Source organism: Sceloporus occidentalis, unplaced genomic scaffold, assembly GCF_023333645.1.
Source record: "Sceloporus occidentalis isolate IW3139 unplaced genomic scaffold, rSceOcc1.0.p SCAF_1, whole genome shotgun sequence".
NCBI lineage: Eukaryota > Metazoa > Chordata > Lepidosauria > Squamata > Phrynosomatidae > Sceloporus > Sceloporus occidentalis.
Genome location: NW_028316981.1, coordinates 61,645,846 through 61,662,766, shown reverse-complemented (window position 1 = coordinate 61,662,766; position 16,921 = coordinate 61,645,846). Strand labels below are relative to the sequence as shown.

Here is a 16,921-nt window from a genome sequence, read left to right as displayed (position 1 = left end):
AGAATATTGCAGATTTCAGAATTCTGGAGAAAGGAGATTCAACCTGTAGTAAATAAAGTTAATACTTTTTATAATATAATGCAGTTATATTGGAATGCTCTTCAGTTCAAACTTTCCTAATAATTCCTGGGATTTATCTATGGAGCCTTACACTAATAACACTAGTGTGGTATGACCAGAACAGGGGTGCGGGGTTGAGAGGTCCTCCACCGGTTGTTGGAGTGCAACTTCCAGAATCCCACACCATGTACCTACAAGAAATGCAGTTCAACATCTGGAGGATGTCAAATTGGCTCTTTTAAAAGGTGATATATAAATTAAATAAATAAACAAAGAAATAAAACTGGAAGCAATGAAAATTCCAAGTGCTCAGAAGGGCTGTATGTGAGCATAATGATGGCATTCACAAAAGATAGATAAACTTTATCAAACACATTTAAATAGACTAGCCTTCTCTAACCAGGTGCCCCAGCTGTGTTGGACTACAACTCCCACCACCCCAGCTATGTTGGGTGGAGATTATGGGGGCTGTAGTCCAACACATCTGGTGGGAACAGATTATGGAAAGCTGGAATAGACATTTAGACATTTAGTGATGATACCATGTTCCCTGCTGTGCCCACCAATGAAATTACTTAGATTTATTTCAAAAATGTTTTCTGTGGGAGAAAGATGAAGATAGAAGGCCAATATTGATTTCCTAATTTTTACATTGCTCTAGATGGGCAAAGTACAGCCATGGTCCAATCCTCCCAAGAATATGTTTTTTAAAAAAACCAAATGCATTCTGAGGGAATGGGGGCCTTTTTTCCTGTGACTTTTGAGCAACAGGAAGTGACTTTCAGCCACTAAAAAGACTCTTCTAAGCCTAAAATAATAGGAATGGTAGCAAAAACATGGTGAAAATGTCCTCCGTGCCCTCAGTCTCTTTTGGGGTCAAAAACATTTTAATTTTTTGCTTTGTTTTGTGTTGTGTTGTTTTTTGGAATGGAGTTCTGCTGAGAGGTATAGGTATGAACTTCCAAGGTCTCCTGGAAGGCTAGTGTGGCTAGCCTTCCATAGTTCTTTACCCTGCTCTAGATAAAGGACAAGCAAGACTAATCCCTCTTACGCTAAGCTAATTTTCATGACAGAAGTTCTGAAACAGAAAGTATAGGTCTCAATCCTATAGTGGCAACTAGTGCAGATCCACTTGAATCAATTGTCGAATCAGAGAACCCTCCATGTAGTCTTCCAGATGTTGCTGAATTGCAACCCCCATCATCCCTTACCATTGTTTACTAAGACTTCTGGGAGCTGTAGTTTCAAGAGCAGATGAGCTGAGACAGGCTGACTGCTTCAAGCTCATGTATACATAGGAGTCGCAGGGGGAATGGTAAGGGAAGAAACTTGTACTAGCACTGTTCACATGATGATGTACATCCAATAATGTGGGGAGTGTTGAGGGAGCAATTTTTTCTTGGTCCCTTACTCTACCTCCAGACTCCAAATGAGTACACCTGAGCCATACAGGCAGTCAGGTGAATGATCACTGGGTTGGGACTTTTGCTATTGCATCCCACTCTCAATTGTATATGCAATTTTATATGTAGAAGTGTATATATGGAGGCATTGTGTGAATAAAATATTATTAAGCTAGGTTTGTGCTTTTTCAGTGGGGAGTCTTGCACAGTTAAACAGCCACCATCCCTTTTCTCACCCCCAAAATACCTTTTATTTTAGTTGAGAAAGGAAGAGGAAGAATATCCATTCATCGATCCGGCCAGCCGTCTATCGGCTCACATATGCATGGTATAAAAGTTTTGTTTTTTTAAGCCTTCTAACATCTCAGTCATGGTAGACAATTAAACTCAGTCTCTGCTTTAAATCTGCAGTCACAGATAATGTCTTTAACCTTTAAATATAATTATACTAAGATCCAAAACAAGATAAAAATAACAATTAAAGAAATCAAAGCAATGGGAATCATTTGTCTATCTGTGCACAAGTGCTGTTAGCATGCAATGCCCCTGTTTAGCAAAGCCGAAATGACTCACCAAAATAACTGGGAAGATTTCATGTGTCCTACAAATGATTAAAGTGCAGGACTGATGCTTTTCCTCTCCTGAATGGAGGGAATTAGGGGAGGGTGCCAGGTATCAAGAGCAGGTTAAGCTTGTTTATCACTGTAATGAAACGAAAGGAGAAGTGAAATGCTACAGATTAGTTCTAACAGACTTACTCTTGCCTTGATTTCCTGTAGCAAAGCAGAACTGCCCCTGACCTTTTCAATCAATAGCAGCACATCTGCCTAAGAAACAACAGAGCCCAACAACAATCTGTTTTGATTACTTGCTCAGTATAAATTCAGAATTCATGTTTAATGTTAAAGATGGCTAATTTCATCAGGCGACAGGGAGGGGGAATCTGACTTCTCATAGTCAGCAGTCAGACTGAAACCACAGGTTAGAATCCTTCATGGACATGTGCAAAGACTGCTAAGGTTTTCCACCACAGCCCCTTTAATCTGGTCCTTGCTCCTCCATTAGGCACTGGGGACCAGTTTACATATGCACACAGATCACTGATGTCCATGTCTGAATAGGCCATCACAGGTAAAACACAATTGAAATGTGTCCAAAACTCCAGCACACTGCCTTTCAGACTACACAATTACAGTGCTGTAATGCTACTTTAATTGGCATGGCTTAATCCTATGTTTACGCAGTACCTAAGGAGCACAACATCAAGGGATGCATGTATGAGTGAGTCAACACAGGCTTTAGTTACAAAAGTATCCTTTTTGTCACCCCAACAATGATCAAGCTTGGGCCTGAAAAAGTTACCTTTTGGATTGTAACTCCTAGTACCCACAGTCAGTATAGTCATGCTGGGAGTTGTAGTCTGTAAAATGGAGGTTTCACAAGCTCTTTATGAGTGTTCCAAACCAGTGTTCACAAAGAACCCATGGCTGCTGCCTCCACCTCTTCCAGTCTCTTGCTGTTGGGGAAATGTACCTCATGGCAAGAGAAAGGTGACTGTGGAGGCTTCAGCTTTGGGTTCTCCAAGGTCTGGTCTGGTCCCAGCAGGAAGCATTCTGATGCTCTGTATAAAATCCCTACTGAGAAAAAAAAATCCACAAATTCCCCCCACAAGAGACAAGAGGGGACTATATCGCCACCAATCCATCCTGGGAAAATTGTGCTGTCTGTATAATTCCTGCTGAAGGGCAGAATCCCAGGAGACATGCAGCCCCTTTCTACAAGCCATCCCCATCCTTCTCACTGGTCTTCCCCTACCTACTTGAGCCTACCTCCTCAGATACATCAAAGGAAATAGGCTCAAGTCTACAAATGTTCATGCTGCCAACTTCTATCTTTCAGTTAGTCTCAGAGGTACTGCAAGATCCCTTTGCTTACTGATCTTCCAGACTATCCCAGCTATGCCTTTGAGCAGGGACATAGCCAGGATTTTGGGAGGGGGGGTTCCAGACTGAGTGCCACCATTATAATGGGGCTTGGGCGCGGCACTGCAGCAGCGCACACCATTCATTATATCTAATGGAAGGGGGTCCGGACCCAACGGAACCCCCGCTTGGCTACATCCCTGCTTTGAGAAGTAGCAAAGATAGCTTGGAGTCTTGGGGTAGATTCAGTCTTATGAGCAGGAATGTCTCTAGTCTAATCTTGTTTGCAACTATTCATTTTTTTTTCTTTTGAAAACTAAAAGAGAACATGACAGTCACAAAGAACACATTTAATGCAACCTCCAAACTTCAGTGAAGTCTTGTTGACTCATCCAGCTGGAATGTATCAGGTATAGAGGAATTGTGATGAGAAACGACCTGAGGTGTGAATGAGCCTCAAACGATGAGTAATGGAGGACCAAACAGCACTTTTCCAAATTGCTCCTCAATGAATGACAAGAAAGTGTGTGCTTTCCCTCCTGCTCCTACTTGTCACACCTGCCTCATCTCTGAAGGAATGGAGCCATAACATTCTAATATAGGATAAGCTTATACAATTCAAGGGTGACAACATAATTGACATGGGTGCATTTTACATGTGTAAGACCTGTTAGAACTTTATGCCTCCCACGTGGATATTCAGTGATATCAAATGTGAGGCAGACGTGTTTGCAGGGCAAGGCAGGCAAGCATGCATTTACCTCACCACCACCACTCAGCCCATGAAACATATTCAGCGGCAGCCACACTCACCATAGAGTAAAATAAAACAAAATCCAAAATTGACAAAATGATTATGCCTTTATTGGCTAACCACAATGCACAAAACAGGCTTCTTCATCAGGCAAAAGGCATTTAAAAATCACACAAGAGAAAGAAAAGATGATGGGTGTTAGAACCATGGGCCTATGTTTTGTATAGATGTTGTCTCTGCTGTAGTTCAGTTGGTTTGGAGGGATCTCAGTGCAGGCTGAGGCCACATCTCTCTTGGCCTTGTGGGGACTGAGACAAAGGACAAGGAAATTTAAACTCCAGTTGAGAAGTAAAATAACTCCTCTTGAGATTCTGGGTGTCACTATCTTTTGTGAACCCACGGGGCCTTTGCTTGTGCAGAGAGCAAACTAGCCTATGTAAAGAAAGGTATCACTTTATTCTGGCCAAACCCCTTATATGGTAGGAAAACAAGTTACATGAATCCAGGTGTGAAGGAAACCAGGTTTTCCCTAAGAGGTTTGGGAATGCCACGTAACAGAAACAATTTCCCTCGTTTTGGTCATAGACCTTTGGAAATCTCTGCCACAAAATATAATGACAGAAACCAACTCAGATGCATTTTAAATATGTTCAGACCAGGGCAGGGCTCACCATTAAGCAGCTGCCTCAGATGTTGAGTGGTATGGGTAGTCATAGGGGATTATCACACATCTCTTTTCACCCGATCTGGGCACAGGCTGGACACAGACTTAAATGGATCTTATCACATGTCTCCATGCCCAAATTGGCTGCATTGCATACCTGATCCAGACTCCTGCCGTACTTTTCAAAGAATGGGAAAGTATAGTTCTTCAAAAAGTATCCCAGGAGTCTGGGTCAAGTATGCAATGCTGTCAAGTTGGGCACGGAGGCATACAATAAGATCCATTTAAGTCCGTACCCAGATCAGGCGAAAAGAGGTATGCAATAATTTCCATAGTAATGTTACTGGAGGAGAAAGCTGCATGTGCCATGAAGGCTGTGTGTACATCTCAGCTGCCTAAGCCTGTCTGTTGCCTTGAAATTTGAATAAGTTTAGCTAGCTTCTGTACATTAAGTGTGATATATAATAAATAATAATAATAAATTTTATTTGTATACCGTTTTTCCCTAGATCAAAACGGTTTACAGACTATAAAACTATTACAAACATCTCATAAAAATAGATAAAAACAAGTAATACAATTATACAAACACAATCAATCATAGGGTAAGGCAGAGAATCAATGGCATCTCACATCAAGCAGTAAAATATTTTGGGCTGGCCATGAATTAGATGAATTCATTAAAAATGAGGCCTTCTATACCTCCTAGTCCTAGTTCTGAGGATAAGTATGGGATGTAAAGATAATGACAGTAACCAATGCCATAATGATGGTTAACTCCAGGATTAGTGATGGCAGGCCCCTAAATACCAGTAGTTGGAGGTGCACAAGTGGGAGGGTGCTCATGTGATACTTCTGGGTTCCCAACATGAATTTGTTTCCAGTGAGATAGCTGTGCTATGTATGTTGCAGCAGAAATAAGAAAGAATCCTGTGGCACCTTACAGACAATTTTATCATGTGAATTTTTATGGATGACAGCCTATTCCATCAGATATGAATATGGCTCTTCTGTGAGAAACATATCTGATAGAATGGTCTTTCATCTGATTTAGCAGGGATCATTTAAATTCTTCAGTTCAGACCCCAGTGACCATTAGTATTCTATCCAAGCTGGTCATGTCCCTTTCTGAAAGTAACTAATAGCTCCCTGGTGAGATAACTTACCCCACTTTTACCTCAGGCATCTGATCTGCCAGACCAATAAAAAGGCAATCCATTGTTACTGTAAAACGAAGAATTAAAGAGTGATTTGAGATGTAGGTTCTCTTAATTTTTATGGCCACTGCAGGGCAGAAATCTAAAGTGGATAAAGTTGGAACAACACTAAAAAAAGCTAGATCTTTAACAAAGGAATATCTTTCAAATTTTTTATTATTTTTTTCAGATAGTGATGGGGTTTGATAATTGGAATTTATTTGCTTACTGCTGTGACTACTCTACTTTGGTGATCTATGTGGTTGATATTGCACAGAAGCCTTTTTTGTGTTTGTAATTTTGAGTCAGCCATGTTCTGCAGTAAAAGAAAATATTGGCAAGATTAGACAAGAAGTGCAGCACATTTGTGACACGAAGAGAGGAAGAGGTGACTGATGGCACAGGAGGGTAATTGGTATAGAGTGGCCACTCATGTCTCATCCCAAACAAGGGATCATATCAATGAAAAAGAGGGATGCACACTTACATAAGTATACATATACTAATGTATATCTTTAGATGCAAATCCAGAAAGATTACTATAATGTGAATTGAAATGATGTACTGGCATAGCCCATTTAAGAAAGTATCTGACAGTGAACCTTTTTACAAAGGCTCAGCCTCAGCACTGTGAGGAATGGAGAAACACAGATTTTTAGTGTCATGTTGCAGCAGTGTGTCTGCAATAAACAATTCAATAAACAATATTTGCTGGTAAGAACAGGAGTCTACTTTGCAAGTAAACAGTGATTACCTCCAGAATCTCTTACTGGACATGTGTGAACAAAAAACCAACAGAAAACAAGAGAGCAGATAAGCCTGACTGACCAGAAGCACCTGCAAGTTTTACTAAGTTAAACCTGTACATCAAAACACACTAACTTAGCTGACTGTGATCTATACAGTGTTAATGAGCAACTTCAGGTCTTTTGCTCTTCTTTAAGTGTTTTTTAATCTTTAAAAATGGACTTGGCCAGACATCCCTTAAAATAAAGCAAGGCTTCAAAGGACTGCTCTCTGAAAGCTCTTCAAAGAGAGGTTTCTCATTTGTAAAATGCTAGAGAGGTGAGAGGAAGACACATGTAAGCGTTAGAATGTGTGTTAGAAAAACAAAAGCAACACTTTTATTAGACACAGCAGTCTGGAGAGAAAAGGAAGGCAGAGAGTACTGATGTAGTTTTTTGTGGGTTTTTCGGGCTATGTGGACAAGTTCTAGAAGAGCTTCTTCCTGTGTATTGATGCTTTCACTGATAAAGAAGCAGGTAAGCTGGTGACTGGCCCATCCTCCTTGCCTACCAAAGACCCCTGTTCAAGCTCACCCATCCTCCCCTGCCTACCAAAGACCCCTGTCCAAGCTCTTTAGGCTACAGTGCTCTAGGCTCTGGTCATGGGGAAAAGTGTATTTGTTGGATTCCTATTATCAACTGCTTTTAGGGAAATGATTTTATTATAAATATTAATCACTATAATTAAGTTTGCTAAGGTTTATTTTTGATTAAATTATTATTTATTTTTATTATTTTATTGCATATAAGAATACTTTTTTAAAAAAAGCAAAACAAAAAAAATCACCATGTGCCATTGGTAGTACAAATAGCTATTTCACAGGCCATGGGTTTTGTGAAATTATCTACTCAATAATATCATAATCCTCTGTAAATTTCTAATCATAACAAAGGGTTTTACTAAGAGTAAGAAGGTCAAAATTATGATTCCAGTCTTAAAGCACATAACACAAAGAACATCTGTGCCGGCCTTCTTATATTGTTCAGATTGTGTGTAAATGTGTCTACACAGAACCTAGAGGCACTGGCAAGATTAGATGGCATACAAATCAAGGATGACAAACTGGCAACCTCTGAGACCAAATTTTCATCAAAATATGGTAAAACATTTACCCACATTTTCATTCTTACAGAGAAGAAAACAAATGTTTTCCAAGCCATAAGCGAGTTGTTTGCATCTCAAATGTTCCATCTTTCTTTTGGGTGTTGGGTATAACACACAAGTTAGTAGGTAAATGTATTTCCTGAGCACATAGTTTCCATAACTGTACAGCTCCTGAAACAAGAGGAGGTGCCAACATGACAAAATTAGTGTAGTAGAATATGTTTTCAGCTTCTGGACCACTGGGTAGAGAACACAAATAGCCCTTGAGCACTTTGGCCTGGAACCAGCGTTGCACTGGACGTCACGTACTAGTGAGATAGGACTTTGTTTCCTGCTCTGCTCCTACAGCCATTGTCATAAAACCTGTTCCAGATGGTTTTCCCAGCACTCCAGCACAGACTTTGAATGTATAATAGAAAGGAGAAGAGGAATTTTTCACCTCCCACTCAGAGATGTGCACTGGAAACTATTCCACAGACAATTTTTCCAATGTTATAGTCTATTTTTTTCATGGAAAAATTTCCACAACACGCGCGCGCATACACACACACACACACACACACACACACACACTTATCCAAAGTTGTCTGGGCTGTGGTAATGCAATCAATCCTTTGGTGACACAGAATTTTCAGCTAGTTGTACTGAATCAGATTTCTCTTAGCTTGAAAAGGAACAGGTAAGTAGCAGAGAGAGAGAGTGAAACTGAAAGAACTATAGTTATACCTCAGCAAAAGAATGTTTCATTTTGCTCTCTTCAGGTATGTCTCCCCCCCCCCAAAAAAAACCCCTCAATACAGGCACACTATTTTTGTTGTTGTTAAATAGAAAATGGGTATATAGTATTCTCTTTATACTATTACAAATATTCCAATAAAACATTTTCCACATTAAAAGCTTAATGTGTTTGCATACAACCATTAAACCAAACAGGGCGAATCAGATAATGTTGTTTAAAGGACCAGAACATTCTACTTCTTTCCAGTGAACCCACATCACCACTCCCAAACCTGTCAAAGAGAAATTACATCAGCAGAGAAACCCTACTGCATCCTGGCTGTTTAAAGCATACCTCCCAACTATGAGGAATGTTGTGCAAGTCCTTGGAACATTTTTCTGTGAACTAGTTTTCTGTGAACAAGACCAATAATAATCATATTTTAAAAGGCAAACAGGTTTTCTTCAGAGAACAATACAGAAGACCAAGGACACAAGAAAACAACAAACCACTCTAATTATGTCTTCCAGAAACATAACACAGGTTTTCCAGATCACACAGGTTAGTACCTTAGTTGCTTGGTTGTAGCATCAAAGGATGTAGGTATTCCTAATTGCTCTATTCACACTTCCTCTTTGTTTGCTTCCAAGTCATTAATAAGTGGCAATGAAACAAAGGGAAAAGAGCAAACAACAGCAGGCAGTGTTTAGAAAAAAAGCTCCAGAAAAGCTGTCAAACAGGGACTTGAACTCCCTGATCCTCAAGAAGTGGAATCAGAAAAATCCTCTATTTTCCCTTCAAAACAAGGGCCCGTTACAAACGGGCAGGAAAGTACGTGCTCAGCACGTACTAGGGTTAGAAAGGGGTGTCTCTTCCAGACACCCCTAACCCTAGTACGGACTGAGTCCATACAAAATGGTGGCGGCCGTTCCACACGGCCACCACCATCTTGACGTAGCGGACACGCTGAGTCCGCACATCACGCCCCGGATATGACACCGCGAGTGCGCGCTTCGGCACTTGTGGTGTCTCTTCTGGGGTGCAGGAAGGAGCGTGATTTTCGCGATCCTTCTTTGCAGTGTCCGGGAACCACGCCATTTGGCTGCTGCGGTTCCCCAATGTTGCAACCGGCGGCGGCAGCAGACCGCCGCTTTTCGGCAGTCTGTAACGCGCCAAGGCATTCATACTCAGTGTAGTGTGTACAAGTGCAATCTTAATCCAGGACGGCAGAAGAGGAAGTGTCAACTTTTTTAAAAAACTGGAAATGTGGCTAATTTGGCACTGGGATGGTGTGATGGGGTTGCTCTGCCCCAGCCACCACTGTAATTTCCCCACACCATGTCAAATGTAAGGTACATGGCATTTGCTGGACATGGAGAAAGTATGTTTCTTTTGGAAGCAAGGCAGGAGAGAGCAGGAAGAAGGAAGAGGAAAGTAGACATTAAAAAGAAGCAAAGGAGAAGAAAGGGACTAGAGGAGTATAGAGAAAAAGAGAAAGAAGACCTGGAAAGAAAGGAAAGAAAAGTGCAGAAAGTAGGAGGGAAAAAGCAGAAGAGGGTGAGAGGAAGTTGAAGTGAAAGAGAGGAAGGAAAAACATGGCAACTGACAGAAAGACGAAGGGAGGAGCCCAAGAAATTCTGAATATACAGCTCAGAACAGGATTTACAGAAGAAGGGATTCTGCAATATTTGATGAGATTCATGGATGAAATGAGAGATTTTAGGAAAGAAACTGGCAATGGCCTGCAAGACATGAATATCAAATTCAATGCAGTGGCGAATCTCCTGATACAAGTGAAAAAAGATGTGAAACAAAATAAAGAAGAGATTTTTTAAAAATTGTTTCATGAATGCAAGAGAAATGGAGAGTGGGGATTATGCAACCTGATCATACCTGTCACTCGACAGGTTGACCTGTTAGCCTCCCAATACCCCTTACAGATAATCCAGATGGGTTCAGGGAAGCAGCCAACCTTGAACAGACCGTTCTTAGTGTATAACTCCCTTGGTGGTCCATTACTGTACCATAAATAGTCAAGTAAAGCCCATAGAATCAGGCTTTATGTGAGTAAAGTAGATTACATTTCTAATAGCACTGCCACAAAACATACTACAGAAGACAAGTACATTCAGTGCTACTGCTCTGAGAACACATAGAAGGGGACAGCTTTCACTGCAGAAAGCTGGTCTGTGGATGATGAACAGAACACTACCATGCTCTTCATATTTATCAGGGCTGCAAAAATAATGCTTATCTCTCTAGACATCATTATATTTATTGCACCATAGTTTTTCCCTTTCATTTTCAATCTTTAAATAATGAATTTAGATACAATACAATTGTGGCTTTGCAAAAACATGTAGCCAACAGTGATACATTACAAGCGCTCAGTAATCAGCAGGCAGTTTCCTAACTCAGTTTATGTCGATCTTGCCTTCTCTGTTTTCCCCATAGCTTTTCAACTGAATAGAGTCTTGACAGCTTTTCAGTACCATTATACCAACAGAAATGAACCTTTTCAGCCATGAGTTACAAAAGCCAGTCGTTAAAAAGCAGCTATGAAATAACAAATGGAAATTTCAAGGAAACACTGCAACAAGACTGTCCATTTTGCTGTTCCAGCTTGCCACATGCCCTCTTTCATGTCAACCAACCTGAAGGCACACAATAACAATTTTTAAAAAAAAGATTTTATACCATCTATAACCTATCATATTAATGTGATGATTAAATTAATATTCAGTTTTCAACTATTCTTTTTTGTCTCCCCCGTTTCTTCCCCTTGCATTTCCCCAAACGTGGGGAAATTCCTGTTTGGGAGTACCACTTATCAAATGTGCCCCAGTGATTCTTTTATTCTGGAGGATTCTGGGAACTGGAGTCCAAAATGTAGCATTTACAAGTTTTGACCATGAAACACACTCACTCATCAGTGCACTATTTTGGAGGCTCTCCTCCACCACCACATAGGCTTTAGTTTTTCTTATAGACTTCTGAAAACCTTAACATCTACATACTTACTGTATATATGTTATACATAAGTCTAGAAATTTTAGTCAAAAAATTGACCCAAAAAAACTACCCATATATACTCAACTTAGAGGCATGTAACAAAAGATTTAAAGGATGATGCAAAGGAAGATGATGCCAAAGAACTTAGAAAATTCTGGCAGGCATAGCTGTTTATGCTCATCCTAAAGGCTGGATGGATGAGAGAACCATGCCTCTTTTTGGTGCTCCCAGGATGGACTAAGCTCTCACCTTTCATCACTCTATTCAGAGAAAGGGGATGGATCCTATATACATGTGTGTGTGTGTACAGTACTTACATTGACCCATGGATAAGTCAACCCAGGTTTTTTGGGTCAATTTTTTAACTAAAATTTCTAGACTTATACATGAGTACAGTCGGCCCTTCTTATACACGGAATTTTTATACATGGATTCAAGCATACACGGTTTGAAAAGGTTCCAAAAAAGTATAAAGTTACCTTGATTTTCCTTTTTTTTATAAGGGACACCATTTTGCTATGCCATTACATTTAATGGGACTTGAGCATACACGGATTTTGTTATACACGGGGGATCTTGGAACCAAACCCCAGCGTATAACAAGGGTCCACTGTATATAGAGTAAGTCAACTTATTCACAGGTCAATTTAAGTACCATATTTTCACTCTTATTTAAACAGGAACAATCTTCTGGTGAAAGGCAAGAGTGTAATCTGTCCTGGAAGCACTGATCCCCTTCTCATCCATCCACCTTTAGTGTTGATACAAACAGTTATGCCTGCTGGAATTTTGTAAGTTCTTTTGCATTGTTTTCCCTTGCTTCATCCTTTAAATCCTTTGATTCATGCTCCTAAGTTTTATCCTCAACTTATCCATGGGTCATTTCAGAATTTGTAATTCTGGCCCAAAAACCTATCCTTGACTTATACATGGGGTCGACTTATAGTTGAGTATATACGGTAGTCTCCTGATACCAGATCCATCTGAACTGATAATTGAGTTTTAACTATGCAAGCACAACTGCTTGAAAATTTGAGTACTGTGCTGGTATACAGATGATTAACACAGAACCAGAACTACATTAAGGATGGAATCATTTCCAAAAGAGCTGCTTTAACTTAAATTATGGCACTACAGCTGAAAACAGTGAACGAGTTGCTAGATTTGTGTATTTGCGTGACTGTATTCATATGAATACATACACACATGTATATACATACATGTAGAGACTGCCAGCTTTTCCCCGTTGGTTATAATGTATGGTGAAAACTTGGCATTCCACTTAGAAAATAAAACTAGGGAAACTGCTTATTTTATCATCCTTGTCACGAACTGCCCAGTGGGCCTTTCTTCTCAGCTACAGACTTTTAAAAGTGCAATGAATCCTCCAGTTTAGCTAAAGGATATGGGAAATAAAGTTTATAGCCATGAATGGACGACTTCTCAAGAGCGAGCTACACCACAATGTAAGTTTCATTTTCTCCTAAGCATAAAGGAGCTCATCACTGACTTTCAGTATCTGCTGTTGTCCTATTTTCTCCAACACAGTGCATCTGCAAGCACATTCCATTAATGAAGTGAGTATGCACCTTCACTAATACATCCTCTCCCCGCATGAGGCCAGCTTATTGCATGACCCCAGCTGACATCACTTCCCTCTGTACGGTAACAATTCTAAAGAAAGAAAAATAGCTATTCCTGCAGCAAAGGGGAAGGTAATCATGCAATTTTAGTCTGTTTCAAAGGATGTATGTTCCACTCTGTTCCAACTCAGATGAAATCAGCAAGTCTGAAAAAAGGTTCTCATTCTTTGCCTTCTCTGTTAAAGCGCACCAAACAGCATCTGTTCTGGACACTTAACAGGCTTAGCTACAAAGTTAACTTGGGGCCAGAACACATGTGACACCAAACTCACCACTTGGAAGCATATCAGGCTTCTCAAGCTTTTTTAGTTGCATTTGTATCATGCTTTTTCTATAGTGAGCTCAAGGTGGCATATTCTCCTCCCCACCTGAGGCTCACAACAACCCTGCTAGGTAGATCTGTCTCGAGAGAGAAGGAGAAACTAGGCCAAAATGATCCAGTAAGTATCAGAGCTCAGTGGCAGGCAATGGCAAGAAGAAAGAAAAAATGAAAAAATCAATCAAGGTTGTTATTGGGGTTTTTTAAAATCCAAGGCAGGAGGAAACAACTGAAAATGGCTAGAGGTCTACTTCTGGTTTGAAAAAGCAGTATTATTTTGATGATGCAGAACAGTACAGTACAGTGCAACCCATTTCAGAAGGAGATTTGTTGCTCCCAAAGGCTCCCAGGATTCACCTCCCTTAGGCAGTCCAAGGAGTCTGCAAGAGTTGAAAAGCACAAAAGCAATCTCAGGGCCCACATACAACCTGAGGGATATGCACAGAGTTTGGAGAGGTTTTTCATAAGGACCACAGCTACAAATGGAGAAACTTTCCTTCCTCACTTACTCCAGACACCATGTGCATGGGACTTCTGCTAAAAAATGAGCACTCTGGTGATCCTGGGTGGTAATTTTCCCAAACACATTCTACATTAGAATCTACCTCTAAATAATGGGCAGAATCAAGCCAAAGGGTCCCATTATTTCAATGGGAGTGTTGCACACTGCCTTCGCTGATCCCTACCAAAGTTAAGAGAATTTGGGCTGGAGCACCCTTGATGGACTGGATTTTGATTTCCAAATTGATTCAATGCCCAACTACATTTATAAACAACTATTCATTCATTTTATATTTTAAGCAAGTGTGGGGGCAAGCTGTGGCAATGCCATTTTCTCAGTCAATCCCTGCCATGTGTGGGGTGGGGGTGCGTGGGGATGATGTGCCTCCCTACTAGGCTGGAGGGCAGAAACCTTTGTCAGAAGTGCAAGGGAAGGATGAGAGAGGCATGTTCTTATTCCAGAGCAAGCAGAAAACCAATGTGAGACCTAACGACGTCTGCCTGGCAGAATTTGTATTTGAGCCCTGAAGTAGAGCTGGAGGACCAAATGTTCTCTGACTACAACTCTCATCATTCCCTGAGCCTTGACTATGCTACCTGATGGATCTGAGGAGAGCTGAAACCCAACTGTGTAAGATCAGAGGGGAAATGTCCCAAACAGTCTCTCATACAGTCCAGTTGGGCTACCCAAATAAACTGCATGAGTGCTTCATTGAATTGCGTGTGATACCCCACCTGGTATCTGAAAGCAAGCTTCTTTCAATCCAAACTTTTGTTCCTATTCCAGAGGAGCCCAAGCTGACCTGCGTTGTATTTTACCAAAGGCACAAACTCTGTGTTGGAGATGTTCTCACACGCAATTCGATGAAGCACTCATGCAGTTTGTTTGGGTAGCCCAACTGGGGCCTTTCCCCTCTGATCTTATACAGAAAGCTCTCTGCTTCGGAACAGGGAGCTGATTTCCATTTGGGAAGCAGATGGAAGTGAGACCTCCATACAAGAGAAGCCTATGATACACTGAATGCCTTCTCATTTTGATACTGTTCTTTTGGGGGAGGACAGTAATTCACTATCAACCAATCAATCCATCATTTTACAAGTACCCTGCTTCTCCCCGCAGGAGTTGGACCTACTCTCCAGTTTTCTTTTGCTTCTTAAATGGACATATTTTGTCTTAATACATGGGATGGAAAACTGATGAGGCACCTTAAATGCCTCATACACTCAAGGCAGCATGCAGGGAAAGGCGCTGACCAGGGTCGAACTTGCTTAGCTTCAGCAAAGCAAGGGCACCATGACTTGTCAGACCTCGACTTGGGACCTGAGATTGGTGGGGGCGAAGGGCATAAGAGTTGGAAAGCACCTTGGTTGTCCAAGGAATTATGGATCTGGAACAGATCTGTAACACATGAAAGCCCCACCAAGACCTACAGCAGCATCAACTGTCAACCTTAAGGGGCTTTAGGGCAGCTAGGGATCCTTCCAAAATCAATGGTACAAACCCTGGAGGAAAGTTCCTTTCCTGCCTAGATCTCTCTTTTTTCTTTTTCTTAAGTAGAGGTGCCAGGAAGGGAATCTATTTCACCCAGCTCCCATTCTTGCTTGCTAAACTTTGCCTTCTCTTCCTCATGGGCTCCAGCCATGGCATCCCTGGATCCAGTCGGTGCCAGTATGCACCCAGGAAGCAGACCAAAAGCCTGCCGAAGCTTACGCCGCCACATCTTTTGCCATACACCTGAGGAAACAGGATCAAGCCCACAAAAGCTCATGCCACCAACTTCTCTCGGCCAGTTATTCGTCTCATACAGGGGATTTTCCAGACTAACACAGCTTGGTCTTTGAATCTTTTGTTCACTTAGATCCCTGTGGCATATTGATTTTCCAGACTAACACATCTCGAGCTCCCAGGGTCCAAAAACACACTGCGGAAACCATTCCGTTTGAGACCGCTTTAACAGCCCTGGCTCAGTGCCGGAGGATCCTGGGACCCGTAGCTCACTGTGGCCCCAGAGCTCCCCGACAGAGAAGGCTAAATGTCTCACACAGAACTACAGTTCCCAGGATTCCCTAGCATTAAACCAGGCGGTTAAATAATGGGGCTATTTCTACAGCGCGTTTTGGACGGTCCCTTTGCACCCGGGCAGAAAGGCTGCATCCTCACTGCAGAGATAATCCGGTTTGACAGCGATTTGACTTGCCTGGCTCAATGCTATGGCATTCTGGGAACTAAAGTGTGTGGTGGCCCTTGAGCGCCGGGGCCACCACACACTTCAGTTCCCAGAATGCCACAGCATTGAGCCAGGGAACGTAAACCGCTGTCAAACCGGATTACCTCTGGAATGTGGCTGCACCCAGCCAGTGTCCCATCGCCCCGGAGACCCACCTGTGCGGTTGCTGCTGCTGCTGCTGCCGGCGTCGCTGCCTCCTCCCTGCCGTGTGACCCGGGTCCGGGAGACGTCCAGGATGGAGGCGGTGGCGGTCTGCATGGCTGCCTGGCTCTCGGGGCGGCCGGCGGCCTCTCCGTCGGAGCTCCAGCCCAGCCCCTCTCTGGGGCCTCGCTCGGCTCCTCTCCGGCCGGCCAAGGACCGGCTTCTGCTGCCGCTGCCGCCCGGCACCTGGAGGGAGGCCCCGCCCTCGCCTCCGACGACGACGACGAGGAGGACTGCAGGAGGAGGAGGAGGAGGGAGAAAGCAGGAAAAGCAGCGGGAGAAGGAGAGGGGCAGCCCTTTCCTCTCCCTGCTGTCCCCCCCCCCCCCTCAGGTTCAGAGACTGTCCAGAGGTCCTCCATCTCCTGGCTTTCCTCCTGCCCAACCCCCTCTTAGCCCCCTGTGTCTCCCCT

The 16,921-nt window shown here is 42.3% G+C and overlaps 1 protein-coding gene across 1 annotated transcript in view; it reads right to left on the bottom strand.

The window, feature by feature from the left end:
- LOC149321474 (uncharacterized) overlaps nt 1-16,921 on the bottom strand; it is a 127,004-nt gene that overhangs the window by 48,989 nt on the left and 61,094 nt on the right. Inside the window, exon 2 of the mRNA XM_089513267.1 lies at nt 16,466-16,744. Coding sequence (XP_089369393.1) covers nt 16,466-16,744 — 279 coding nt within the window. The remainder of the gene's footprint in view (nt 1-16,465; nt 16,745-16,921) is intronic.